Source organism: Pundamilia nyererei, unplaced genomic scaffold (genome assembly GCF_000239375.1).
Source record: "Pundamilia nyererei isolate P.nyererei 1_Seehausen unplaced genomic scaffold, PunNye1.0 scaffold00009, whole genome shotgun sequence".
NCBI classification, from domain to species: Eukaryota; Metazoa; Chordata; class Actinopteri; order Cichliformes; family Cichlidae; genus Pundamilia; species Pundamilia nyererei.
The window spans coordinates 5447257-5474774 of record NW_005187410.1 but is presented as its reverse complement, the minus strand read 5'-3'; the positions used below and the strand labels follow the sequence as shown (position 1 = coordinate 5474774).

The 27518-nt window shown below is 42.5% G+C and overlaps 1 protein-coding gene across 2 annotated transcripts in view; it reads left to right on the top strand.

The window, feature by feature from the left end:
- The window catches only part of LOC102199780 (FERM, RhoGEF and pleckstrin domain-containing protein 1-like), a 57327-nt gene that overhangs the window by 24082 nt on the left and 5727 nt on the right, over nucleotides 1-27518 (top strand). The window contains exons 3-24 of one of the 2 annotated variants that reach the window (XM_005723532.2): nucleotides 9062-9166; nucleotides 9264-9306; nucleotides 9483-9561; nucleotides 10335-10432; nucleotides 11526-11640; nucleotides 13183-13330; nucleotides 13429-13524; nucleotides 13604-13767; nucleotides 13893-13961; nucleotides 14050-14143; nucleotides 14727-14934; nucleotides 19516-19703; nucleotides 19877-19966; nucleotides 22067-22200; nucleotides 23428-23509; nucleotides 23596-23833; nucleotides 23922-24052; nucleotides 24136-24204; nucleotides 24551-24640; nucleotides 25202-25284; nucleotides 25853-25965; nucleotides 26175-26338. In XM_005723532.2, the coding sequence (XP_005723589.1) occupies nucleotides 9062-9166; nucleotides 9264-9306; nucleotides 9483-9561; nucleotides 10335-10432; nucleotides 11526-11640; nucleotides 13183-13330; nucleotides 13429-13524; nucleotides 13604-13767; nucleotides 13893-13961; nucleotides 14050-14143; nucleotides 14727-14934; nucleotides 19516-19703; nucleotides 19877-19966; nucleotides 22067-22200; nucleotides 23428-23509; nucleotides 23596-23833; nucleotides 23922-24052; nucleotides 24136-24204; nucleotides 24551-24640; nucleotides 25202-25284; nucleotides 25853-25965; nucleotides 26175-26338 (2601 nt within the window). The remainder of the gene's footprint in view (nucleotides 1-9061; nucleotides 9167-9263; nucleotides 9307-9482; nucleotides 9562-10334; nucleotides 10433-11525; nucleotides 11641-13182; nucleotides 13331-13428; nucleotides 13525-13603; nucleotides 13768-13892; nucleotides 13962-14049; nucleotides 14144-14726; nucleotides 14935-19515; nucleotides 19704-19876; nucleotides 19967-22066; nucleotides 22201-23427; nucleotides 23510-23595; nucleotides 23834-23921; nucleotides 24053-24135; nucleotides 24205-24550; nucleotides 24641-25201; nucleotides 25285-25852; nucleotides 25966-26174; nucleotides 26339-27518) is intronic. The other variant, XM_005723533.1, reaches the window with a different exon arrangement.

The following is a 27518-nucleotide window of genomic DNA, read 5'->3' as shown; positions in this document are numbered from 1 at the left end:
TTAGCGTCCGAAAAATTTGGTATATATACATTTATATAGAAAGTAAGGGGAGACTCCTCTAATGGCAAAGAGGGCTAATTAAGTAGGAAAATGACGCTATGGCTCACTTAATCCATAATCTCATAAAATCTTCCTGATGAGTTTCTGTACTTGCTAGTTTCAGGGTTTATGTTATACACCTTAAAGGCTCACTTGGTAAACTGCGGCCCCATTTAGAGTAAAATAGGCAAAAAAAGAAGTTGAGGCATTCGGTCACTCAGACCCACTCCACCACAGAGGCTAGAATGCCAAAATAAGGACTGCATTAGTCCCTCCATTAGTTAATGGTTAATTCTATGTTTTATATGGGGTCTCTGTGATCATTTTGTGAAAATGAGAATGAATTTCGGACTTGTTTGTTTGTTTGTTTGAGCTGTTTTTCCCATTAGTATGTGGTACAATAATTAATGGGTGCTGGCTGTGAATTCTGCCACACTATGAGCTTCTTATTAATTCTGCTTTCTGCTTTAATGCCATCCCATATTATTGCCTCAGTCTCTCTTTTTCTTGATCTCTACAGCACACAGAGCACACAAGCAGACATCACAGTGATTATATAGATCACTACATCTGCTCCAATATTAGCTTCTGTTAGCAAGCTGCTGTTTATGCATGCAGCGTGGCACATTTGCTTACAGTTAATTAGCATACTTTGGATATTAATTTTTCCAGAGGGCGTCCCATCTTTTTAGCATCTGATGGATTTGTGCAGGTTGGAAGCTCGGTAAAGTATACCTGGCCCGTCTCAGACTGTGGGAGCCAGTGCCCAGATTGCTAAATCAACAGCTGTTTGTTCTGCTGTTCTGATATTAATTTTCGATTTTGCATGTTGTCTTACAGTCCCAGCAGTGCTCAGAGTTAAATTAGGAAAATAAATATTCCAAAAATATTGAAAGAGTGTGTTTAGAGACAAACATCCAACATGCTCAACTGCAGATGTGCTTTGAAAAGTCTGAGCCGAGGGGAAGCGTCACACGCTGTGGGGATATAAATGATCCTGGCACGTAGTGGCCGAGTTTACTCGGACTAGGTGCATGAAATTGGACTGTAGCCCTGATTTAGTTATGTTTGTTCCTGGCAGACTGTGACAGATTGTGGCTTGTAGTTTTTCCAGTTTGTTATGCAGAGCACTGATGAGGGTTTAATGGGGGATTTTTTTTTTCTTGGTTTCGTGCCTCGTGTGCTGATATTTTATCTGTTACAGATTAATTTAGACCATTATTACATCGCTCGGTCTCCAAAGCATCACAGGTAATCACATTTAACTTCAGCCCCATATACCGCTGTAGCTGGTGTTACCATAAACCTAATAGTTCACTCGATAATGTCTTTTGCTCAGCTCTCTGGTGTATTCTGTAATAAGACCATCAGACCTAAAGGTCAGGCAAGGCATGGCTGGTGCTAAACCATTAAGAATTACCTCTTTGACATGTTTTTGTATTGAGATTATATATAATATATATATATATGAAAGGATTGCCTTTTTTGCTTTCTCCCTATTGGCCTGACCTTGTGGGAGTTATCTCTCACAGTTACAGTTAATTAAGCTCCTAATTAACCTATTGATTGCCTGCACACACGTACAGAGCTCCACAGTACTCACAGCTACGCGAGAGAACACACGGTCTCTTAATTCTGCAGGTGGTGATAATTACCTTTGCAGGAAAACTGTATTTACAGCTGCAGTTACACAATTTGCTTTTAAATCAGCAGGTAATGGCTGTTTTTTCGCATATCTTATGCATGCAGGTCTTTAGAATCTGGTGAGATGACATCTGATAATCTGGAAAAAAAATAGCTTGACCTCATAACGCTGGATGGAGACTGAATTTCTGTATTTTATTTTCTTTATTTGGCGGCAAATGTATTTTGGGCTCATTCTTTTTTTTTCCTTTTTTTTGTATTTCTTATGGTAATGCGGTGACACAAAACGAATTCTGTTCTTCAGGCTGCCTTTATCGAGCTTAGCTAAATGGGGAGTTTCTGCCTAAATGTGAAGTGACGCATCCTCCCTCTGAGTGACAGTAATCCCCAGCTCTGAAGAGAGGCGGTGGTGGAGAATACCCAGCATGGGTTCAGAATTTGAGGCACTCTGAAAGCGATTTGGACAGATGAAGAAGAAAAAAAGGGGCCAATCTTTTTGGTAATTCCAGCTGCCTTAAAACCCGCTCTTGCCCTCTTGCATATTTTAATTATGCTCAGTGTTGGGTTAAGGCCTGATAGGACTTCGCGTTGTGTTGGCTCAGTGTGGGTTTAACGTAGTCCCGTAGCTTTATCTTTGCGAAGCATGCTGGCATGTTTGGTTGAACTCTGCTGCTGCTTGTTTACCGTCTCCACTAACGATGCAAACCTGCAACTGTGCTAATTTGTGGTGCAGCGACTGACAGTGGGAGGTCTTTGCTCAGATGCACAGATATTCAGCAGCACAATGGCCACAACAGGACACTTAATTGTACTTTATGCAAAATCAATATGGTTCTTGCAGCCCTGACTCCTGGGAGGCTAGGCGGGCAACATAATGAGTCCGGGGGTGGGGGGTTCCAAGAGAGAAGCAGGAGGAGGTGTTTTCTACCTCTGACAGGATCCAGGCGTTATTTTCATGGTTGTCCTCTCCTCTCTCGTGTGACAGAGTGGCTCGGGGGGGGGGCTTGATAGTTAAATCATTTACCTGCTGATTATTTCCTAAAAGCACAATAATACTTTTAGATGTCATGTTAAGTGTTTCACGTCCATTAAAACGGTTCAATATATGCCTCATCACATATCTGTATGAGCTCCGGGAGCACGCCAGTAATTTGACGGGATTATCAGCGGGTTCGTCTCCCTCCTTTTATCCCTTTGTCATATCCCTGCTGTAGTCAAATCACCCTGAGAACCTCTGCGGAGCATGACCTGAATCTGAATGAGCTTTAGCTGCTCCTGACTTCTCTGTCCTGCCTTCATTCCGCCTCCTCGGGCACCACAGCGCAGATGCAAAGACGCCCACATGTGCAGGACAGTACTTTGAATAGTTGGCTTTAATGAGACAGAACCCATGGGAGTATGGGATGGTTAGTTAGCGGTTTCAAGAGGGATTCCAGCTAGGATGCATGTGCCTGCTACTGTAAACACTTTGTAATCTCAGCCCTTCCTACAGCAGCTTTATCAAAAGAGACGTGGTTCACTTAAGACTCGTTCCTGGGGTTTTCCACTTCTACCACAGTGACAAGTATGACGCAAAGGTTTTGCCTGGCAAAGCTCACTTTCAGTCTCCGGCACTAAGTCAATCAAACGTCGGTTTGATATCACTTAAAAATAAATAAATAACCACTTTTATAATAGTGCTAAGCCTGTCTGGGACCTTATCTGATAAGCGCTGCAGATATTTTGAATCTGAGAATTGACCTTTTACCACTTGCTTATTCCTTTCTTTGAATGACACACATCTCTTTCATCTGTGACCTCAGTCGACTTCCTGTGACGTTGCTGAATGTCACGGCTGAAAACCTCCTGCTGGCAGAGTCTTACTCTACATTCTGTCGAGGTTTAACTGAACCAGCAGGCACAAGTTTACCAGCAGGGTCCACGACACAGGAAAAGACAAAGAATAAACTCTTACGTCCCTCTTCAGTCATGTCTAACCCCTTTGCTTTAATGCCAGCATCAACTCCTCCCATGCACCAAGCAGTATATTCAACCAGACACGATTCCCTTTGTTTTTTCTGTCCATCTGGAGCCTCGAGGCACTCGCAGTCTGTTTGCCATCTATGGCACCCACCCCCATTACCCCACACAACCTCAGGTTTGTCCAGCATCGCCTGGCCTAGCTTTTTGTGGGTGAAGTGGGCCATACGAATATCTCCTGCAGGGGAATAGTAGAGGGAACACAGAGCTGCTTTACACCTGACCTTTATCTCTTTTTGCTGACAGGAGCTTACTAACAAAGGGTGCTGGGGGGGAGTGTTTGGTCTACCCTGAAGTGGAAACCCAGGCAGACATTGCTGTCATCTTTATTTAGCTGCATTTTGTCAGTCGGAGCATGCAGAGGGCAATGCAGTGGCGTAGCCGTACTCGCACTCACACACATGTAAACAGTTGTAGCCTCCTATGAGTCTATGTTTAAGCCTGATGAACCCAGACAGAGTCTCCCGGCGCGTCTTGTCTGGTCTGAGATTGCTGATTCAGAAAGCGTCGCCTCATGCTGCAATTGACGGCTCCTATGTAAACTGTAAACCTTATTTTTTTATAGATAGAGGCCATGAAAAGGAAGCTTGGTGACATTTTCTTGGCATTCCAGATGATGAAAGAAATGTCAGGTCCTGATGATGATGTTTCCTAAGACTGTAACCTTTCAGCTGAAAGCGGAGGCTGCACGACATGTATGTAGAGGTTTGAGTCAGCTGCACTGTCAGAGGAAAGAAGTCACAGCTTCTTTTTTGTCTGATTGTTGTACACTTTAGTGTTGGCCTTTTGACTTTATTGGTGCTTGTGCAGTCTTCTTAGAGACTACTTTGATGCCTAGATTTTTAACCCCTTAACACCTAGTGTATTTAATTTGATACAGTTTGTGTGATTTTTTTGAGACTTCTAAATCATCAGTAATCATCAAATATATTTATATATAAATTTCGGGCAATTATTTCATTGTTTATGTTTTAAAGAGTTAAATGTACTGTTTGCCATCTGGATGAACAGAGGATATAAAAACAGACAGCTTTGCTGTAATTAATGGTTCAGTGAATTGACACAGTAAATTATCTTGTGTCTTTACAGCTTCAGTGACCTAAATTAAATTAAATGAACAGGTCACTCTGAGATTAAATTCAAGTATTTTTGTCTGTGGCCTGTAGTGCTAATGACCCGTCTACATTGTTTTGGTGTGCGTTGCCCAGTTTTTGAGATATCAACTGTGGAAATCAGTGCCTTTCCTTGAATCTAATGGAACATGATCGCACTTGCCTTGTGCTGCTTCAGATGCCAAAAAAATGCACATAAACAGAGTTCCTACATTAAAGTGCTCACAACAGGGTTTGAGGATTTTTGAGTAACCAGGTCATGATTTCTAGAAGGAGATATTGCTGCTTACTTTTTCACATTAATGTTTTTGGAGCTTGGAGCACCTCAAGGGAAGTGCCATCGGGTCCCATTATTTTCAACAGGGGATAATATTTTCTAAAGCTGATATCTTCAAATATAGGCAACGCACTCCAAAACAACCTGAATGGTTAAGTTACCGTAACTGTCCCTTTAAATCAGATGTTTCTTAATCCAGACGTTCACACTAGGCCATTGCTACAAGTCAATATTTCAATTCAGTTCGAAGTTTTATTCATAAAACACAAATTCATAACAACAGTTGCCTCAGGGCACTTGATATTGTAGGCTACAGACCCAACAATATTGGAAAGAAAACCAAAGAGTTGTGAAGAAATTATTCCCACAGAACATTAATATCTGTGTTTTCTTCAAGACCCATTGTAGTACCGACTAGTGCCAGCAAATGTAAGCTCTGGAAATGCTAAAAAAAACAGCTAATTTAATGTAGCTTCTGAAAGTGTTAGCATGTATCAACACGTTTAGGATTTACCCACATATATGTGCTTGACAATATGTGGCAGCTATGGCACTCATTACCAACATGCAGGCACCCATTCAGAAATAATGAACAATTGGATTTCATTCCCACTTCAGTTGCAAGCTGGCTCACTGTCACACTGCCGTGGTTTAATGGCACACTTGAACAGAGCTTTCATTTATTTTATTTGTGATACTTGAACTTTTCCTGTACAGAAAGGTCAGAATCTCAGCTGTGAATAGATCAGAAATGATTTGGTCTCAGTAATTTTCCCAGTTAATACATTTGATGTTTTCCATGTTCTATTGTAAATTTGGGGATTTGCAAATCACTGAATTCTGGGTTGTTGTTTTTTTGCATTTTACACATCATCCCAACTTTTTGGGAATTGGAATTGTAAATCCATGTGCATTATTATGGAAATTGTTCCCCCCTTACAGCTAACACAGCTTCCCCTCTTTTTGGGAAGACTTTCTACTAGCTTTTGAAGCTTGTCTGCGGCAATTTGTGCCCGTTTAATAGCATTTCTAAGGTCAGATGTTGATGTTGGATGAGAGGGCCTGGCTGGCAATCTTCTTTCTAGTTTATCTCAAAGGTACGGTGCGGTTGAGGTTAGGGCTCTGTGTGGTACAGTTAAGTTGTTCCATACCAAAATCATCCATCCATTCTTTGGACTGAGCTTTGTGCAGTGGGGCTCAGTCCCACTGGAACAGAAAAGCCTCTGCAAAAGCTGAAAGGATAGAACTATAAAAAAATGTCTCAGTGAGCTAAAACATTAACATTTCCCTTCACTGGAACTAGAAAGCAACCCCATAGCATTATCCTTCCTCCACCAACCTTTACAGCTGGCACCGTGCACTCAGGCAGGCAGTGTTTCCTGCTATTCACTAAACCCAGACTAAACTCAGTCTGGTGTCCAGACTGCCAGATAGAGAAACGAGATGAGATTTATCACTGCTGCACGTTTCCATTCCTCCACAGTCCAGCGGTGGCATGCTTTACATCACTCAAGCCAACACTGGCCTTGCAAGGAGATGCTGCTGCCATGGCAACCCATACAATGAAGCTCCCAGTGCTGATGTTAAAGTCAGAGGACTTTGAAAATCTGCAGTTATTGAGTCAGCAGAGCACTGGTGACTACCTATTGTGTCACTTCTTTTCACGAATTGCTGTGGTTCGTGAATGCTTTGACTTTGCAATATTACCACTTACTATACAGCTCACTGTGGATTGTCTGGAAGAAATTTCACCAAAGACTTGTTGCAGCTGTGCTATAACAGCCGATTCCTCAGAAATGTTTGTAAAGACAGACAGCATGAATACGTGCTTGATTTCATTCATCAGTGACAATGCGATTGAATGAAACACCTGAATAGAATGACTAAGGTGTGGCTCAGTATATAGTCCATATAGTGTACATTGATCTCATGGTCCTATTGCCTTTGTGGCTGAATAAGAGAAAATGATAATAAATGAATAAGCCCAACCTACAGGTTCCCTAATGAAAAAAATGGAGTCAGTTGTAGTAATCTAGTAACACCTGTACTGTCCAAAGATGAGCGTCTTTCTTCGTAAACAGTTGGTTCAGACTTTATTGGGTAAATTTAACTAAAACTACTCCAATCCAGTACTGTATATCCCCTCCGGGTTATATCCTGCTAGGATTGATTAAATGTCTATTGTATTGAGGTATATTAGTAATAGATAGGTGTACCTAATAAAATGGCAACTAAGAGGGTTCGGTTTTGTAAGACAAGTTGCTTTTATGCCAGGTTTCATTATTACGTAGCTGCAATTAGGCTTTTAGAGACTCTAAAGTGAGTACTGTGTTACTAAGTGTCCTCCAAGTGCCTGCGCCAGTACAGCTGTCATCTTTGGGTCTTGTGCATCATTAACAGTGGCCTTATTATTGTGCCGGCTGCAGCGGTGTCAAATGGCAGTGCCGTAACTCCAGTCTGCAACAGCTGCATTTAATCAAGCACTGTCAAGCTTTAATCAGCCTCGGCCTTACCCATCTCTGCTTGGCTCGCGGTCATTTCTGCCCCGACAGCAGATTTATAGGGCTGGATACGTGAGACAGAAACACTCTTGAGCCTCAACACTGCATCTGCAGCGGTTTGTCCGCCGTACGTTTTCCTGGGGCACATTTGTTCAGAAAACATGAGACATAGAAGTCATTCAGGAGTTCATTTGCCTCAGTTAGGGTGGAATATTTACGTGTGAGAAGGGCTTAAGCTCTTTCCCTCTAGCCTGCTTGTCACCATATGGAAACAACTGGCTTCCATATGGTGACAGAGGACACCCTCTGCGCTGCCTGACGAGAGACAGTAGTGCTGTGTAGGAAGGACAGACGCGGGGGGGTTGAGTGGCTGATGTTGTGAGTGGGCGCTTGTTTGGGAAAGACTTTGGATTTTTTTGTGAAAGTGTAAACCCTTTCACTAAGCTGGCTAAGCTTGTGTTTTTATTCTTTGAGCAACAGGAGCGCAGACTGTATCATTGTTTGCCTGTGAAACCAGACACATTTAAAGGCGGGCGAGACCCTTTAATACAGTTCAGCTGCATGAAGGGGAATTCATGTGACGCGTCTCTGCGACTCACTCTTCCTTTTATGTAAAAGCACAGGAGGAACTGCTTCCTTGAAACCCACTCGGAGACATCCCTGGATCATTATCCGAACCAAAGGGAACTGCTACTACAAACACTCACATGCTATAGCTGGGACACGCTCCGCTCTGGTGCAAAGCAGTCACGAGGAAGCAGCCAGGCAGAAATTCTCCTGCTGTGTGTGTGCCTGACAGAGCTCTGTCTTCTCAGGGTGCCTGCAACAGAAGTGTTTCAGTGGAAATCCCTGACTTTTACTTGACCTTACATGGGAAAGTTTCTCTCTCCAAAGATGTGGTGGATTTCTGAGGCTTGTGTGTTGTCACATCGCCAGGCAGCACATGGGCTGCTCGCTCTTTCTTCAAAGTGTTTGCGCGCGCTGCGAGCGAGGACGGAGGAGGTCGGGGAGGGTCTTTATCCCGTCCTGATACTGTATCAACCTCAAAGGCCGCCGGGCCGTCATCAGTGACAGCAGTGACACTGAAAACACAGATCAAAGACGGGATCTGCCTCCCCCTCTGGCTCCAGCAGGGAGGAAGGGGTTTTGTGACCAACCGAGCCCGTGAAAGCAAGAATAGAAGGACGAAGGCTGGCAGAGGAATTTAGTCAAAAAAATGATTATCTACTTGGGTAGCATTCACTCGCATGGGGTTTGACAGGTCAACAAAGCCGGGCTCTTTTGCGCCTGAGTGCTCTTTTGTGTCATTCGGCCCAGAAGTTTGGCTGGCTTTATGTATGTAACCATATAAAATACCAGAGTCTCCTTTGACTTCAATGCTGAGGACAAAAGCTGACTTTAAAACAGGAATAGTTACTGTTGCAGTGTTATATTAACTATAGCTCTTTGTCTTTTCCTTTTGTTCACAGCAAAAAGCCTCAGGCAAGGTGCTGTTTGACCTCGTGTGCTCCCACATGAATCTCATTGAGGGTGACTACTTTGGCTTGGAGTTTCAGAACCAACAAAAGATGATGGTGAGTAAATGAGAGCACAGAGGAACCTCTGTCAAGCATACCTAACGTTGCTTTCCCTAAAATCAGCTCCGTGTTGACCGTCTTCTCTCTTTCACAGGTTTGGTTGGACCATATCAAACCCATTATCAAGCAGCTCAGGCGTAAGTGCTTTAAAATACTGAACCCTATTCTTTGAAGAAATCTCTCTCAGTGGACGTTTCTTTGTTTGTCTGGAGAAAACCTGTAAGCGAGCGAGAAGCATATCTCGCTTCAAAGGGCTGCTGTTTTGTGTATTTGATGCAGTCCAATAGCAGATCTCTTTGTTGTGTTTACGCAGGGCCGAAACACACAATCCTGAGGTTTTCTGTGAAGTTTTTCCCCCCTGACCACGCCCAGCTACTGGAGGAGCTGACGAGGTGAGCTCCTCTCTGTGTGATATAACTTATCTTCGTCCCAACAGCGTGCTTATCTTCCGCTTGGCAATGAAACGTGCACTTGTATACAGTGTGTCAGTGTAAATCAGTGTCACTTATTTCCACTGTGACTGAAAACAATTGTGGAAACATGAAACGTGCTGCGGTTCCCACAAGATTTATGCCCCGCCACGCTATGCTGTTCACATATCAGGGCTGCCATGTTTCTGATTTACCTCCTGGGAGATTAGTGCGGAGCTAATGGTTTTCCGGTTTCTCCTTTCTTGTTCTGGACTTTATATCCTGGTTATTTGTCATAATTATTCATTGATTTGAAAATGCAAAAGACATTGAAAACATTTTTTGGCAAACTCGGCAGCTGAAGGACGGAGGTGGATGTAAACTGCTTGACTAGTTGGCGCTGACGTTAGATGTTCTCAAAAAACCAAAGAAATTATTATGCCTCTTATCAGGACTATATTTGTTTCTGTGCTGGACTACAGCCAGGAGGTGCAATGTGTTCAGGAAATGTCCCGAAAACTAACTTTACTTCTTATAGATTTCTGAATTTAAACTGTACACTTGTTCCAGCTGACTGTGGTTCAAAGAAAGGCAAAAGATGCTTTTCATTTAGTTAGAATTTGCAATAATCCTCTTGGCTGCCATGTTTGAGTTTAGCAGTAGATTTCAATCTGATCCAGAATTCAGGTGGTAGAAAACACCAAACTCCAGCTCCTCCTTTTGTATAATGCGAATGCTGTTTGTGTTTGGCCCAGGTACCTGTTTGCCCTCCAGATCAAACAGGACCTTTTCTGTGGACGTCTGACTTGCAACGACACCAGCGCCGCTCTGATGGTCTCCTACATTATACAATGTAAGGAACGCCGGAGCTGTTTTTGTCATTAAGCTCACGGGAACAAAACACACACATAGATGAAAGGCAGTCATGGTAAAAAAACAAAAGTAAACCACAAAGTACAGTATCAGTTCTAAGATTTTACATGAAAAGTAAGTAAAAAATAATCTAGTCCTCACCAGCTGTTAAAATGAGGTAAATACAACCTCAGACAAACAAATACACATGACAAATTACAGAAAGTAGTTATTTATTTGACAAAAAACCCCAAAAAAATGTAGAAGCAGTGTCTGAAAAACTAGGTAAACGGTGATTTAGCCTCACATTTGTCTCTAGAATACTTTGAGGAGTTCCCAAATCATCACCATCAGCAACAATCGCTTCACTAAAATCACTGATGTCTTTCATTCTTGGCATTGTGTGAATAAACAATGGCTCCAGACCAGCAAGCTGCCTAAAGTATTGCTTTTATAGAGGTGCTCGAACTCGCTGATGATCAGTTAATCAAGTGCATTTGATTATCAGCACCCAGCGGCTACTTAGCCTCATATTTCCTGCAGAAGCAGTGAGGGTTTTTCACACACTGCTTTTTCATTTTTGATGAATTTCTTTTGTTAAATGAATAATTATAGGGTGTAAGATGTCATGTGTTGTTGTTCATCAGAGGATTTGTTTACCTAATTTTAAGAGCAGCTAAGACATGGATTATTTTTTATTATATCCTGATACAGAAAACATTTCATCTAAAGATTAAATGCTTTCTTTTAACCGCGACTGTAACAGTGCACACTGCACACCACTGCAAATTGATTATCTGTGTATTACGGTGGGTATTTTTTAGTTAGATGGTGCCAATGCCAGGAAATCTGAGCATTTTCACTGCTACAGTCTGTCACATGATAGTGATCAAAGTTTTTTTGTATCAATAAAACACTAAAAGAGGAAAAACCTTTAATTCCTCCAGAAAAGCCACGCTCTGAAGCGCTTTTACAAGCACCCTACATTGACTTTCTTTTCTATTATTCTCATTATTATCAATTCTTATTTATTTTATTCTTATTTTGTATAACATGAGCTTTTTCACCCCCCTTTCTTTCTTGTCTACCTTAAGCTGAGATCGGAGACTTTGAGGAGAGCCAGTGCCGGTCACACCTCCTCAACAACAACTACATCCCAGATCAAATGCCCCTCATTGACAAAATCATGGAGTTTCACTCAAAGAATATGTGAGTAGAGATCTTGATTCAAGGCTGCACAGTGGTTTTAAAATAAGGCAGTTGTTTGGTTCCAGTCGTAGTTTCTGTTTAACTCTCTTCATAAGGTCACTGAAGGCATGGCTGCGCTCAAATTACTCTCTCAACCCGTCAACAGGAAATGTTGTTTCAGACCGCGTGCGTGTCCCACTGGGAACTTTTATTATAGAGGTGGCACATTCAGGAAAACAGCCATTGAATGAAAGGCTCCTTTCTCAGAGAGCTGTGTATTTTTATTATACACGGGCTTAGAAAAGGCAGTCTTTGTAAGTTGTTTTACAGCTTCTGGCCAGAAGTGGATGTGAGTTCATCTTCTGCTCTGTCTATGAAGATTACTTTCCTCCTAACAGAGATCTGAAATCCTCCTTCAACCTGCTGCATGACTCACGCTGCTGCTGTCGGCCGGTTCAGTAGGTTAAAAACGCAGTTTGTCAGAGAGCGCTTTGAGGCGTCTCGTGCAGGAGGTTGCGAGAAGTGAAGCTGGCGATTGAACTTGGCGCTTCTTTTTAGGCTTTTCTATTATAACTGCCACTCGTTTTGGGAGTGGTATGTTACTGGAAACTTTCCAAATGTCCTTAAAGCACATTTCACAAAATTCCCCCAACCGTGCGTGGGTTTGAATATGTGCCAATGCTTTGCTGACACTTGTCTCACCTCAGCATTACAGGGTGTCTTGCCAGAGATGGGCACGCAGTGGGTGGCTGCGGCAACATGAAAGCAGCTCCGTTAGAGCTGACTGCTCCCTTTAAAGTGCTCTTTTTTTCCCACCAAGAGTCCTTCTTAGTTGATGACTGCAGTACTTCTGGCTATGTGCCATGTAGAATTAAATCTCTTATTAATTACCACACACAGGAAACAGGAAGGCTTATCCACTGATAAGAAATAGGAAGGTTAGTTGGCATTTGCAGCCCCTCCCACCACTTCTCCAGAAACTCAGATAAACTTGAGAAACCTGGATTGAACTCTGTCTTTGTCTTTCACTTTAATAAGCCAGATATCCAACAGGGGAATACGATTCATTTTTGTCTGAATTTACCCTCCCTGCTCTAATAATTATTTCCAAAACCATCTAGAAAATACTTTCTAAAGTGAACAATGAATAGATTGAATTTTAAAGCTCGTGTTCCTGTGTGTAAAAGATTTTTATGAGCGTATAACACAGAATATTTTGTTGCAATAATAACACCAAGGTTTAAAAGATATTAAAGAGTTTAACAGATGTGGGTTAAATAAAAGCTACTTTCAGCTGGTCCCTCATTCGCGAGCGGTCCCCACAGCAGGTAGCTCCACATCTTTGATTTGCTCAAACCACCACAGTATGCTTCCAGTGCTTCCAGTTTTCGAAAGTATAGACAACCTAACACTAAGAAGGTGTCTTTGTTTTTTGACAGTGGAGGTTTGCGACAGTGCTCGTTAGTATGTTCGCTTTATTGATGCTTATGGTCTTTCCCTGAGATTTGTTTCTGTTAAACACTACATGAAATATAGTTTCATTTGTTTTGTTTTATACCACAGTGGTCAGACACCAGCAGAATCAGACTGCCATTTGTTAGAAGTTGCTCGCAGGCTGGAGATGTACGGGATTCGGCTCCATCCTGCCAAGGATCGCGAGGGAACAAAGTTAAGCCTGACTGTGGCGCACACGGGTGTCCTGGTCTTCCAGGTTAGTCTAAAATCAGTGCAGGTCAGCCCAACTGGTATCAAACGCTTTTTATATGTTTAGTAGTGCAAAATAGTGAATTCTGTTTTTCATCACTTCAGGGACACACAAAGATTAACGCCTTCAACTGGTCTAAAGTTCGAAAACTGAGCTTCAAGAGAAAACGCTTCCTCATTAAGCTGAGGCCGGATCTAAATGTAAGTGACATCACAAGATATTGAAACCCTTCAGCTCACTGACTGATGTTGTGTTTAAATGTCTTGATGTGTCTCCCAGAGTTCATATCAGGACACTCTGGAGTTTTTAATGCCAAGCAGGGACTGCTGTAAAGTCTTCTGGAAGATCTGTGTTGAATATCACGCCTTCTTCCGCCTATTTGAGGAACCTAAGCCCAAGCCCAAGCCGGTACTCTTCTCACGAGGCTCCTCCTTTAGATTCAGGTAGCATTTGCATCAAAGAGCTAAACTCTGTCTATCATGGCTGCAAGAACACAGCATCACTTAACAGTCTACTAAGGCTCTTGCGGAATAGCTCATCATTAACTGTCTCGTATTTATCTCTGCAGCGGTCGCACGCAGAAGCAGGTGATTGAATATGTGAAAGAGTCTGAATTTAAAAAGATCCCGTTTGAAAGGTAAAGGCTGCAGATACGTTTGACATATTTGGTACAGGCGAGGGTGCTCAGAGTTTATAACGCTGACCTTTAATATCCTGTCTGCCAGGAAACACAGTCGTGTTCAGTACAGCAGTCGGGTCCAACACAACAGTCGCCTGTCACCATTGCCTTCTCCAAGCCACCGTGAAGTGCCAACAGATGTGAGTCTTTTAAGTGGGCAATTTGTTGCATACAGCATTTTTTGTTGTCTGAGCAAATACAGTCCATAGTGTCGCTTTTCACATTGTTTTCTCTTTTTAAAATGCATATAATGTAAAAATACAGCAAAATACAGCCTACTCATCCGGAGGCATGGATCTTAAGACTCTGTTATGCTCTAAGATCATTTTTCTGGTATGAATAAACTCCTGTTTTATACAGCTAACGCTGTCATTATAGCACCAAATTAGAGAACATCTTTTTAGAAGAATAGTGTTTGATCCCTCCAACACAGTTCAAGAGACTTTGTGGAGTGGGAATCATTAATAAGGAGCACTAGGGCTGTTCTGGTGACACATGGTAGCCCAATACTGTGCTGTGGTATCCCTGCACATGTGTGTGTGCATAGAAGATGCCAGCCTGCCCAACAAAACAGAGCCATGGGGGTACTGCAGGGTATTTTCAAGTCAGGTAGAATTAATTTAAAAACTTTAAAATCCTGGCCTTCAGTAAGAGTAATGAATACAATGAATAAATTGTGGTCTTTAAATTCTTTAACCCTGTGTTCCTGTCTCGTACTGGCAGAGTGGTGCTCCTGGGGACAGAATTGATTCTCCTCGGCGTCATTGGAAGGAGTCGGTCCTGGTGAGTGCAGAAGACCCGGCAGCTTCGCGGGCGAGGATGAGCCCCTCGCATCAGAGAAATGGCCACGAAGAGAGAACGGGGTCTGTATCCAGGACAGAGGAGACGAGGAGCCCAACACGACAGACCCACCCCGAACATCTGAATACAGGTCCAGCATCTAGGGCTGCTAAAGGCGGCAGCTTTTCCATTCCCTACATTGACTGCAGTGATGTAGATGCTCAGTATTACTTGGGCAGGGAGCAGGCTAGCAGGTCAGACCACAGCTATAGAGAACAGGGTATGCTCCCCTGGGGATCTGGCTCTGGAGGGATAAATGGGGCTCTGCAGGCTCAACAGGAGCACTTTCTGAGTAGGATGTATAGGGAGTCTTCTTCTTCTAGAGCATCGCTCATGATGAGTCATGAGCTAGAACATTCTCCCAAGCAGTCATGCCAAACGGTTGACCGAAGTCCTGTTCATAGCATTATAGGAGACATAGGTGTCCAAGAGAGGCAGAGCAACAGCCCTATAACAGTTTCCACTGTGACGGGTTCAAGAGGTGTCACTGCCAGTCCTGTGATTGACATTCTCCATCACTCACCTTCCCTCAGTCGCATAGACCAGAACGGCTACAGTCCCACTCCACTTAACTTTAATGACGGCAGATGCTCTCCCGTCATGGGCCGATCTCCTCGCTCACAGAAATTCCACAAAGCCCATTTTGACGCAGACGCAGTCCAAGGAACGTCCTCTGCAAAGCAAGAATCGCGTACTGTCCTCTCTCGGGCTGAACGCATGGCTGCTCTTGAGCGCCGCATGGTGGCCAATGGGCTAACTGCGCCAGGCAGGTCGCGGACCAGTCTGGGGCAGAAACGATTAAGATCAACCGGTGTCACACAGTATGGAGCAGTTCAAATGAACGATGGCCCGAACACAAGCGGCTCAGAGTCCAGCGAGTCGGAGTTAGAAAATAACAGGGGCACCTGCAGCAGCCCCGTGATGTTTGGTAGCCCAGCAGAGGCTAATTCTAGTTCCCCCATACCAAGAAACACGTTTTCCTTTGGCAGCCTCCAGCTGGATGAGGAGGCAGATGAGGATGCTTCCCATGCCTTCAGCGATGAGGATATCGGACACATTTTCAGCTGTTAAGTGCGCTAAAAGTTTTAAACCATCTGCGACTGAGAGCTAGAGGGGTCTGGGTCAGAACGTAAGCAGGAGGCTTTTTCACATCCACACACTCCCGAGTCCATAGTGGTCACAGCACAGCACTGCTGAGTAGAAGCACTTTTTAAACGTAGCCGAATGTATGCGTTCAGGCTTTTCTTGCCCATTTCATGGAGCGGCTTTAATGTTCAGCCTCGCTGTTCTTTAATTATATTAACATGTCCGTTTGGACATAGACACGTGCCTTTTAAGGATTTTACACTCAATGGCTACTAATTAAAAACTACAGAGAGTACAGAGGCTTTCAGACAGTTTGAAACGTGAGGCTGATTAAAAATGTTGTAGATTTTATTCATAAGTCAGACGATGCCTTAAAACTCCCTACGGAAAATCCACATTTTGCTCCATAGCTGTCCATAGACACATCTAACTATTTGAAGTTAGTTACATTTTTAAAGGTTTCTGCATAAGACACTTTGTGCTTGGTACTAATATTTTCTGGGGTCTGTTGATGTGTCATTGAGGTAGTAGTAACTGTTAACTTCTGTACATTTACCTTTCTTTTTTTACTCTTAATGCAGCACCTACTATTTGATTGTTGTGAGAAGTTCTGGTCTGAAGTGATGCTGATCCATATGCAGTACCTCCACTCATTAACTTGAAGCAAACTTTATGATTTAGCTGTCATGTTTAAATGTCCCGCCAAAGGGAGGGAGTGTGTAATCGGCTCTGTTTGTTTGCTTGTCTGTGTATCTGTTTGCAATCAGTCTAGCGTCCACAGCTATCAAGATCTAATTTTCAAAATTTTGTGTGATGCTAGATATCAATAACAGCTGGAGTTGATTTCATGTTGGTGAAAATCGGGTCAAAGTTAAGGTCACATCCAATGTGAAAATTAGTAAAAGTTATATATTACCCACAATTTTATGGATCGTTTTCAAACTTCATTTGGGGGACATGAGTACCTAAGCAGTTTTAGCACGCAAGGTTAAAGTTGACCTTGAAAAAGAACAATCTGACATCAGCATGTTGTCATAAAAACATCACAAAGTATCAGAGTTTTAGTTTAGCCCTTGCCCTGTGGGGGGAGTTGCGCTCTCTTGTTCACAGATGTTTTGGCAGTTACGAGATCACAAGATTTGCGTGAGTAGTAGCTTCGCGGGACCGGCAGTGGCTTCATCTGATAGAGTTAAAAGCACGTGTGTGTTGCAGTGTTACACTGTGGTCACTCCACAACAGTTTGTGGCTTTTCATGCCCATCGTTGACAATCCCAGTCTGCTCTTGATTTGCGTTCAAGTATCTCTGGCAGTAATTTGGCATCACCGAGCTGCAGTCTTCCTAACTTTTATTTCCAGTCTCCTTTCTTAACTTTCTTTTGCACCCCTGTCTTCATGCTTGTCTTTGTGTATTCTGTTTAACAAGCTGTTGAGCTTTATTTTACATTTTTTGTTTCTCTGTTTCATTTCTTTATTTTTCTCTGTCCCTGTCTGTCAGCATGAAACTGTTTGATCTTGTAAGTTTTTCTTTTTCTAACTTTGAATACATGTCTATCTTTTCTGTAACTCATAATGTGTGGTTGAGGAAAAAAACAAGAAAACAAGATTACCAGCCTCTGGGTTCCCTTTTCTGCAATGATCCAGATAACGAGATTGTAGATGACAGGAGCCTGGGAATGTGCGGGTTTTAGTATCGGTGAATGCGTGCGTTACTCTATGTGTGAATGGCAGTTTAAGGGCAGCACCTCAAAGCACAGAGTCTCTTTGCTCATCCATCATATCAACTGCTTCAGCGGTTGCCCCCCAGAAAGTCTTTAGCGCTGACATTAAGAGGCATATCAAATGTGAGATATGATGGTTTTACACTTCTATCAATACCTACTGAAGTCTGTCCATCCATAATAAATCAAAATTAGCGCTGGAATTTAAGAGAGGGTGTTAAGATAATGTAGATTTGGGAGTTACTGGATCACTGCAGTGTGGGCCAGGCTTGTGTTTGTTCTCACCCACTGGTGTCCTTGATGGTTTGTTTGCAATGCATGCTGTGATAAACCAGATTTGTGGTATGGCTCAGGTCCTGCTGTTCTGCTCTGGCTGCTCTCTGCATGCACTCTACTGTATGTACTGTAATATACTGTGGTATTACTGTCATTTCAGTACTTTATATCTAGTAAGATATTGACATTTACATTAAATTAGACTGTAAGAAATCACAGCAAGCTCATTTACAAAGAGCTGAAATGTACAGTATTTTTTACTTATTGTGTAATTTATTAAATTAAACCTAATGTGAAATTGATTTGTGTTTATGTTATAAATTATATAATTTCTGAATTTCCAAATTAACCCATTTGTCATTAACACGTTTCTCGACTCAGCAGTAACAGAGTGAAAACAAAAAGCAGTTTACTAAAATATTCATAAAGCCATTTACTATTACAGGCCTAGAAGCATGAATGCATTTATCCCCACTTTTTCCACGTCTGTCTGCTGTCTTGCATTCATTCGCTCACGGTGTTCTTGTAGATGTTCACTGGGCCTTTTCTATGCTGCTTTTCACACAATTTTGAACTATATGCGTTCAGCAGAGTCAATAAAGACGTTAAAACGATATTTTTTCCAAATCCTTCTTTTTAAACCGTTGAAGTCGGTGTATTTTCTGGAGTCTGGTCCCCACTGTAGATATTAGAACCTTTCCGTCTCCTTTGTAGCATTCCTCTAGATGTGTGTATTTGCCTGAGTCACTCCTTCCCTCAGCTGTACTTGTGCATTGAGCTAACTGCAGCCACCAGCTGCACTGCCCTGCGTTCTTGTTATAGCTGTTGCGTTCGTGCCAACACACCAGAAGTCGCCAGAGAGAGGTGAGCAAGTTGCTGCCGGAACATAGTAAGTAAGCTGAGTGAACGCTGTCAGAATGGATGACACTAAGTAAGCCGTTCTTCTCGATCACCCTGCAGTATTTGTCTCAGCTTGCGTATTGATTGACGTGGTAAGAAAACTGCCAGAATTGTCTGGAATGTTGAGTGAGTCACGGCTGACTCTATATTTTCTGTAAGCAGACCTCAGATGCAATGATTGAAACAGTTTGGTTTAGCTTGCTAAGGTGTCTATTAGGTAAAGTGTGCAGTGTAGGATAATGAATCGAATGCTGGAGAGTTTAATTATTAGCCAAATGCCACCACAGCATCTGACGAAGATGACATTTCTGTGCAGCAGAAACTACCAATTATTTTCCCTATCAAATAATCTGTTGATTACATTCTCGATTTATTAGCTGTGTATTCAACAAATGTCAGAACGTGGCGAAAAATGTCATCACACACTTCAGCTTGTTCCTAATGTGTCATTTAATCAGTTTGAAAAAAAAAACCCCAAATGCTTTATAACAATGTAATACAGAGAAAAGCAAAGAAACCTCAAGTTTGCTTCAGAAATTCTAACAATTTGATCATTAAAATTGTTCTTACTATTTAATTTCTGCAAAACTCAACCCGTCTGCGGCTTAAAGTAGGCAAGTGCTCTCAGAGCTGCCTAACTTTATCGTGCATCGTTTTCTCATCTCATTATGGTCACCTATGGCTCCGTGCAGGTGTGGTTTCCAACAGTCCTCACCTGTCCGCGTCCTCTGGACACTCCCACGGGATGGTCAACGGTCAGAAGTCGCTGGATCTGTGCAGTCACAGTCCCGACGGCCGGCTGCCTTCCCCGCTCACCAGCCCATTGCTCAACGACGCCTGCAGCGTTCGCACTGATGATGAAGACGAGGTTCGAAGGAAGGTTTGTAACCAAGAGCCACTTTAATATATTGCCTTGTTGTGTCATTGTAAAGATTTTTTTTAAATAAAGTTGCTACTGAAAATAGAAGTGGACCCAGATTATCTGTCCTGAATAAAGTTACTGTTAGACATTTGTGGAGCTGATTGCACCCCCCGTTTGTGATGCCCTTGCAGAGGTTCCCAACAGATCGAGCCTACTTCATCGCCAAGGAGCTGCTGACAACAGAACGGACGTATGTGAAGGACCTCGAGGTGGTGACTGTGGTAAGATGGGCCAAGTCGCTCGCCAGGCCGACGCTCTCCTGTTTGTTTTCTCCTGCGCTTGTCCTCTGGGGGGAAAACATTGATTATTCCGGTTAGCTGCTCCATCGCAGAGCACCCGCCAAAACATAGAGTCAGGCAGTGACACAGGAATATTTTGGCAGATGCGATTTCATTTTTTATTCATTCCCCACGCTCGTTCTCCAAAATGCATTTATCTCCCTCGTTCAAGGCTGTGAATACTAAACTGTGTTTGTGTTTAAAGAGATAGATGGATTTAGCCGCATGCGCTCTCTGCCTGTGACTCACTGCTTCAGCCTGCTCCTGTAGATTTAATTGCTGGGTACAAACAGGATATTAAATGTGCGGTACCGCTCCTTCACATGCAATCAAGGAGGATGTCCTTATGAGGCTGGACTGAAGCGTTGCCGTTGTTTGATTCGGCTCTCCTTTTACACTGGCAGGTTCAAAAGCCGCAGCTTTTCTCGGCTTGCAGTTTTCAGAGGAGTCTTTCACACATCTCATAAATATTTTGGGTGGGCTTGTGCCCTCGTTCTTTTATTCTGCTGCATGTGTATGTGTGCTCCCTCGCTGTGGTTGGTGCCGCTGCTGTTAAGGGTGAAGTCATCTGAACAACAGCTGGCGCCTCGTTTCCAGCGCTCACTTTTCCTAAAACCCACTTCCTTTTCCCATCACGTCAACTAAATAAAGCTGTTTTCTGTTCAGTGTCCACAAACATAAACATAAGGCTTCTCTCTGAGTTAATGAAACAACAGCGTTAAGAATGGTCGGCTATTGATTCTTCGATTCATCCTCAGCTAATTAAGGGATTTGAAAGGAGGCAAAAGGCTTTTCATTACCTGTTCACTTTATCTCTTCTTCTCAGAAGAAAATCGCTGTGGAGATCTCTTGGTAACCCTTGGTATCATACATAAATGTGCAAAGGTCTTGAGTTACCCCTCGTTTCTTTATATTTTTCTAGAAAAATGTGAAATAGTTGCTGTGATTTATTGAAACATATGTAAACATGTATGAAAGGTGATTGTTTAATTCTAACAAGCTTGAAAGTCAGTATTTGGTATCTTCAATACATCCTAAATTCTCTTAGGAAAACATTCTTTTAATTTCTTTAAATAGTCTTCAAGAATAGTTTTCCAAGTTTCTTCAAGGACATGCAAAGCTCTTCTTTGGATGCTGGCTGCCATTTGTTCTGTTCTCTGTCAAGATGATCCCACACTGCTTCAGTAATATTGAAGTCCAGGCTCTGAGGAGGACAATGCATGACTGATAATATTCCTCTGTGTGTTATTCTGTCCAGGTGTGATTTTACTGTATTGGCAGTGTGTTTGGGATCATTGTCATGCTGAAAAATGAAGATTTTGCCAATCAAATGCTTTTCAGATGGTACTACATGGTGGATCTGATAGCGTTTTTGTATTCAAATTCCCTCAGTTTAAACAAAAAACCCAACACCCATTCATTCTTCCATTTTCTCCTGCTTATCTAAGGACCCTCTCCCAGCTGTCATATGGCAACAGTCTGGGTGCACCGTGGACAGGTCGCCTGTCATAGAGACACACAACCAGAATCACCAGTTCACCTCCTCTTTACATCCTAACATGAGTGGTACAATGAGTGGTACAACGACTGGACTTATGAGTGAGAAATGAGTGAAAAAACAGCCAATGAAAAACTATTGCTGAAGACCCCTTTTTAAAAACACAAGAAAAATCTGGCCCCTTGGAAGCAAAATATAATAAAATGATGGGTGGCTCAAGACTTTTGCACAGCACTGTAGTTCATATAAATCAAGTATTTTATTTCTTATATAGGCCAAAATTAAATATTCACCCACAATCAGCCTTGTATCCAGATACCAGGAAGTTCTAATAGAGTTTAAACACCATCTGTAAACATCCTGTCATGATGTCACAAGCATGACCTGCTTGTCACAAGTAGACAAGCGCTGCCACCTGCACAATGAAAAAAACAAAACACTCAAAAACCTGGTTTTGTTAGTGAACTGAGACTTTTATGGTTAAACTGTATTTCCCTCGTTAAATGGCTTGAAAGATCACTGTATGCATGTATCCGTGATACCAGTCTTTCCAGAGTGCCGTGGGACAAGATGAGGCAACTCCGGACTCCCTGAAGGACGCCATCTTCTCCACCTTTGAGCCTCTGCACAAGTTCCACACAGGTTTTCTCAGGGAGGTGGAGCAGAGGCTGGCACTGTGGTGAGGCTCATTTCACTTCCAGATATTTCCCGCAGGGTCAGGAACAAGCCCGGTGATGTGTCGGGGGTTACGGTTCAATTTAAAACAACTTCCTCCCCCATTTTTAATGAGTTTTGCTGGCATTTAGCCCAAGAGGGCGGTCCGGTCCCTTTAGATGACCCAAGGAGCTACAATCGCCATAACAACAGTCATGCTGCACCACAGCCTGCCTTTATTCTGGTTTGTGGGTGTATGCCCTCTGATCTCCTTAATGATTGTGCTTTATCTAGTACACACTGACTTTTTCACAGACACGGAGAAAGTGACGCATAAAGCTGTTAAAATTTATGGCCATTAACTACAGTCCGTGATTTTTATTTCAAAGTCTCCTGTATCTAGTCACACTCATTAGAGCTCCAAATTAAAGCAGAAAGTGATAGTGTGCTTTGCTCGGCTGATAAGACCCACATTCAAATGCATATGCAAATTATCCACCCCTACATTTGTCTTTCTTTTTTTGCAGCTTTGCATATTCAAATACTGTACTAGATATGGACCTTGGTTGTTAAGAACATGATGAGAAAGTCGTCTTTCATAAGAGCAGTAGGATGCATTTTACAGACTGAGATATTCCCCCTAAATTCCCTGCTAAAACGTTAACATTAAATTAATAACTAGTCTGACCAAGTCCAGTAATGGCAGCCCCATTCCTCATGAATCCTACATGGGGAATCTGATGCTCAAGGGAGACACCTGCTGGTGTTTCTTGAAGTTAAACGCGTCCATTCCAACTTCATTGGAATTATTCTTGAACGCAGTGTGACTGAATAGTCAGTGAGATTAAAGTGCTTTCATGTAGCTTACCCGGCTCATCCGCTGTCCACAACGATAATAATATTTATTCATGTAGCTCAAAGCGAGGCAGATATTACAATAAGCTTCACACAGGAAAATAAATCAATGAATAAAAAAAGAAAAGAAAAGCTGGCAACAAGTACAGCAAATGAAAATTTACACATGAGCAGAGCGGCAAACACACATGAATATGCAAGAACATTTGGGACATTACACAAAAAGGTTATAGAAATAGTTTTTTAAGAAAGCTGTATTTTCTGAACCATCATAAAGCGACGCAATTCTTCATATATTTTAAAGAAGATTTTGCAAGCTAAACAGGAAATAAGCTCCAATAGTAACCACTGATTAGGAGACATTGCTTAAAAGGGACTGCTGTCTTTCTCTTTTAAGGGAAGGACGCTCTAACGCACACATTAAGGGAGACTACCAGCGCATTGGAGATGTCCTGTTGAAGAACCTTCAGGGTTTGAAGGTGAGCTGTGACTTTTTGTTAAACTTCTATACGTGTTTATTTAGAGAAAATCACGACTGTTCGTGGATAACAAGTCTTACCTGCAGCCCCTGACAGCAAACCTGAGTAAGCAGTCTGAAATCCTGCTGGAGCTTGAGAAGGCGTGCAAGGCGTCCCGAAGGTTGGAGGGTCTCTGCAGAGACTTCGAGCTGCAAAAGGTCTGCTACATTCCCCTCAACGTCTTTATTCTGCGGCCTTTGCACCGCCTCATTCACTACAAGCAGATCCTGGAGCGCCTGTGCAAACATTACCCAGCTACTCATGTGGACTTCAGGGATTGCAGAGGTGTTACACTCAGTTCACAGAAGCATATTTCAGTGTTTTGGTGTAACGGAGCATCTGTAACGATCTCTTACCTCTGGTTGGTGTCCAGCTGCTCTAGCTGATGTGTCTGAGGTGGTGGACCAGCTTCAGGGAAGCCTAATCAAGATGGAGAACTTGCAGAAACTTCTGGAGCTGAAGAAGGATTTGATTGGCGTCGACAATCTCGTTGTTCCTGGTCGGGTGCGTTTGAAATCTACAGGAGAGAGATTTGTTTAACTTTTTGTTTCTGTTTAGATTTTGTGACAAATGATTTCTTTCCTCAGGAGTTCATCAGGTTGGGCTGCCTCAGTAAACTGTCTGGAAAAGGGCTGCAGCAGCGAATGTTTTTCCTGGTAACGTCCCACTTTCTTCATCTCACTAATCGAATTATTTAGCTGACTGATCTCAGCAGAAATGATAATCATGCTTTTATCCTGCCCGGCTATGCATTACTGAGATGGTGTTGGCAGATTTAGTGCAACCGCAAAGGTTCACGCAGGGGAACGTAGCACATGTTGCTTTGAACTTTGGCGGCCTTAGTGTTTTACACGAGTATTTGATTTGGTTGCATAAGCATGAAGAGAAGCGTTTGTGTGTGCAGGATATCAGTGTTAAGTTTTGGTTTTTAATGCCACCGAGTTGTTAATTTGTTCTTAGGATTTTTAACTAACGTGTCCTCCTCTGCCTCTTTTGCAATAGTTTGATGACATCATTTTATACACAAGTCGAGGGATGACGGCGACAAATCAGTTCAAAGTGCACGGGCAGCTGCCGCTCCATGGCATGACAGTAAGTGCCGTTGTCTCTCAGAAGAACACAGGGCGTTGGAGCGGCTGTCACCAGTTTGTCATTACTAGAGAACATCTGCCCCCACTCTAGCACACACACACACACACACACAAGCTCGTTCAGCTATCTTAGTGAGGACCTTCATTGACATAGTGGTTTTCCTAGCACCTTACCCTAACCCTAACCATTAAAAATGAATGTCTAACTCTAACCCTTACCCTAATACTTAACCATAACCTAATTGTAACCTTGACACCAAAACAATATTTTGAGCCTGAAAAAGGCCTTCAAATTTGTGAGGACCCGTGTTTGTCCTCACAAGTGACTGTTGGTTCTCACAAGTATGGTAGAATGCAGATTTCGGGCCTCACAAAGCTAGGTAGACAGGAACACACACACACATACACACATATTTTCAGGACAGCTACACGTTTGCTTCTCTCTCGCTTCCTTTTCATCTGCTCTCCCGCCTTCCCTCCTTTTCTGCCTATTTTGGTCTTTGCTGTCCTAGATACTGCAGCTCTCTAATGTCTTTTCTGTGTCTCTGTGTTCTTCTTCCAGATCAGAGAGAGTGAGGATGAGTGGGGTGTACCTCATGCCTTCACATTGGTTGGGCAACGGCAGTCCGTAGTAGTAGCAGCTAGGTACGATTGCCAGCAAACACCTTGCACCTTGAACCTAAAGTGGCAGGTTTTTAAAAATATTTTAGATGCTGTTGAGTTACATCTTTAAAAGCATCTACTTTTAGTTACAGTGAGCTCATAAAATTGTGATTTTCAGTCTTTTCCCTTTTAGCCTCTTTGGCTACACAGAGTCTGTTGCTTTACCCTCTAACAGAGGGATGTTGCCCCCGGAGAGGAGGATGGCAGGTTACTCAGAAAAGCTACTAAAAACTCATCTGCATATTTCTTTTTTTTGTTAAATCAAATAAAAATAAGCTAACAGTATAAGAAAGTATACTTGGAAGATAAAAATAAATTCAATTCATAAAGCATGCAGTCAACAACAACGTGAGTTCATGCTTTTCCCGCCCTCAGATGTTTAACTGATTCGCTTTGCCTCAATAAACAGATGGTTCATGTTTTACTGTTATTTAAGAGGAACATTTGGCTGGGCTAACCAGACTATTTCTGACCACCGGGCCTACCCTGCAGCGACTCTTTGTGCTTGTTTTGTTCAGCATTCTGTCCATTTGTGTGTTTTTTCCTCCAGTTCTTTGGTAGAGATGGACAAGTGGATGGAGGACGTAAAGATGGCGATAGAAATGGCAAAAACCAGCAACGGGCCTTCATCTGAGCTGCTGACCAGCAGCCTGACAGACAACAGTAAGTTAGTACGAAGCCACACAGCTGAATGTGAGAAGCTTGACTTTGTGATGAAGCAGCGTTAACTGTTAAGAGACACACCATGTGAATTCCCAGATACATGCTGATTTTTGATTGGTCTGACGCTGTCTGTGTTTTAGCGCCTCTCCTTCCCCCTCTTTCATCATCCTGCTCATTGTCTAGCAGTAACAACCTCCTGACTTTCCCAGAATGCCCAGAGGACTCCTCGGTGGAGGCAGAGTCCGAGGACGACATGACAGCTCCCCACGTGTCATTGGAGAAGCCCACGCCTCACCGTGGTAACACCATGGTGCACGTGTGCTGGCACAGGAACACCAGCGTGTCAATGGTGGACTTTAGCATAGCCGTGGAGGTATCAGCCCACCTCAGACCTGCCCCCCTCCTCCTGCCCCGCTGTTTTCTTTCTCTGTTTCTGAGTGTGTGCTGTATCTGAATTCACTTTGATGATCTTTCAGTGGGAACAGTATCCCCCTTAAGCTGCTTAACAGGTTGCTATATCCCATTAACTACTAATTCAGCTGGAGCATTAATGCTTTTTTTGTTTTTAAACAAGATTAGCAAGGGTCACTCTTTTTTAAATGTCACAACACTTATTATTAAATCAGAAGCAAGTTTGATTGGAACAAATAATGAAAGAAGTTTGTTTGCTCTTGAAATAAGAAACACAAGTGAGTTTTTAAAGGTGCACTGTGAAGGGATCCTATTAATGTGGACTAAAATTACTGAAGAATGTTTCAGCGCCTTGTTTAGTCCATGCCATGAAAAAATGAAGGCAGCTCTGAAGGCAAATAAACACATCAAACGTAATCGCAATAAAGCGGTTTGTGAAAGTATAATTGACCACTTTGGAGCAGCACTTTGAAAATTATAATTAATTTATTTTTGTTTTTGTTTTGATGAAGGCAGAATAGTCAGCGACAGTTTCTTATTTACACATTAAGCAGATACAAAGCAACATTATGGCTCGTTTGGATTCCTCCTTGTAGCCATCCACACTGTCAGATCTAAAAATTCAGTCTTCCAGTAGGTATCTGTGTCCTTAAATGCCACATGCTCTTTTATAATGACAGCTAGTTGCAAACTACCACATTTAGCTCAAATTCACCATAAGTCACCATCAAGCCAAGTGAAGCTGCAGATTTAGAAACATTTCTTTAGGGTCAGTACTATAAGTTTAACTATAAACTTGTGGATTAAGACTGCCCTAATTTTTTTTTTAATTGTGCATTCTTTTATTCTAAATTCTACAGAAGAGGATTAGGGCCACTGGGGGGCAGTGGGCACATCTTTTTTTTTTTCCTCTTTTCCAGAATTCTGAGAAAAAAGTCATTATTCTGACTTTAAGCTCAGAATTCTGACTTTTTCATCAGGATTATTTTTTCCTCAGAATTCTACTTTTTTTGAAAGTTCTGAGAAAAATTCTGATTCAGAATTCTGACTTTTTCCCCTCAGAATTCTGAGAAAAAAATAATTCTGATGAAAAAGTCAGAATTCTGACTTTAATCTCAGAATTCTGACTTTTTCATCAGGAT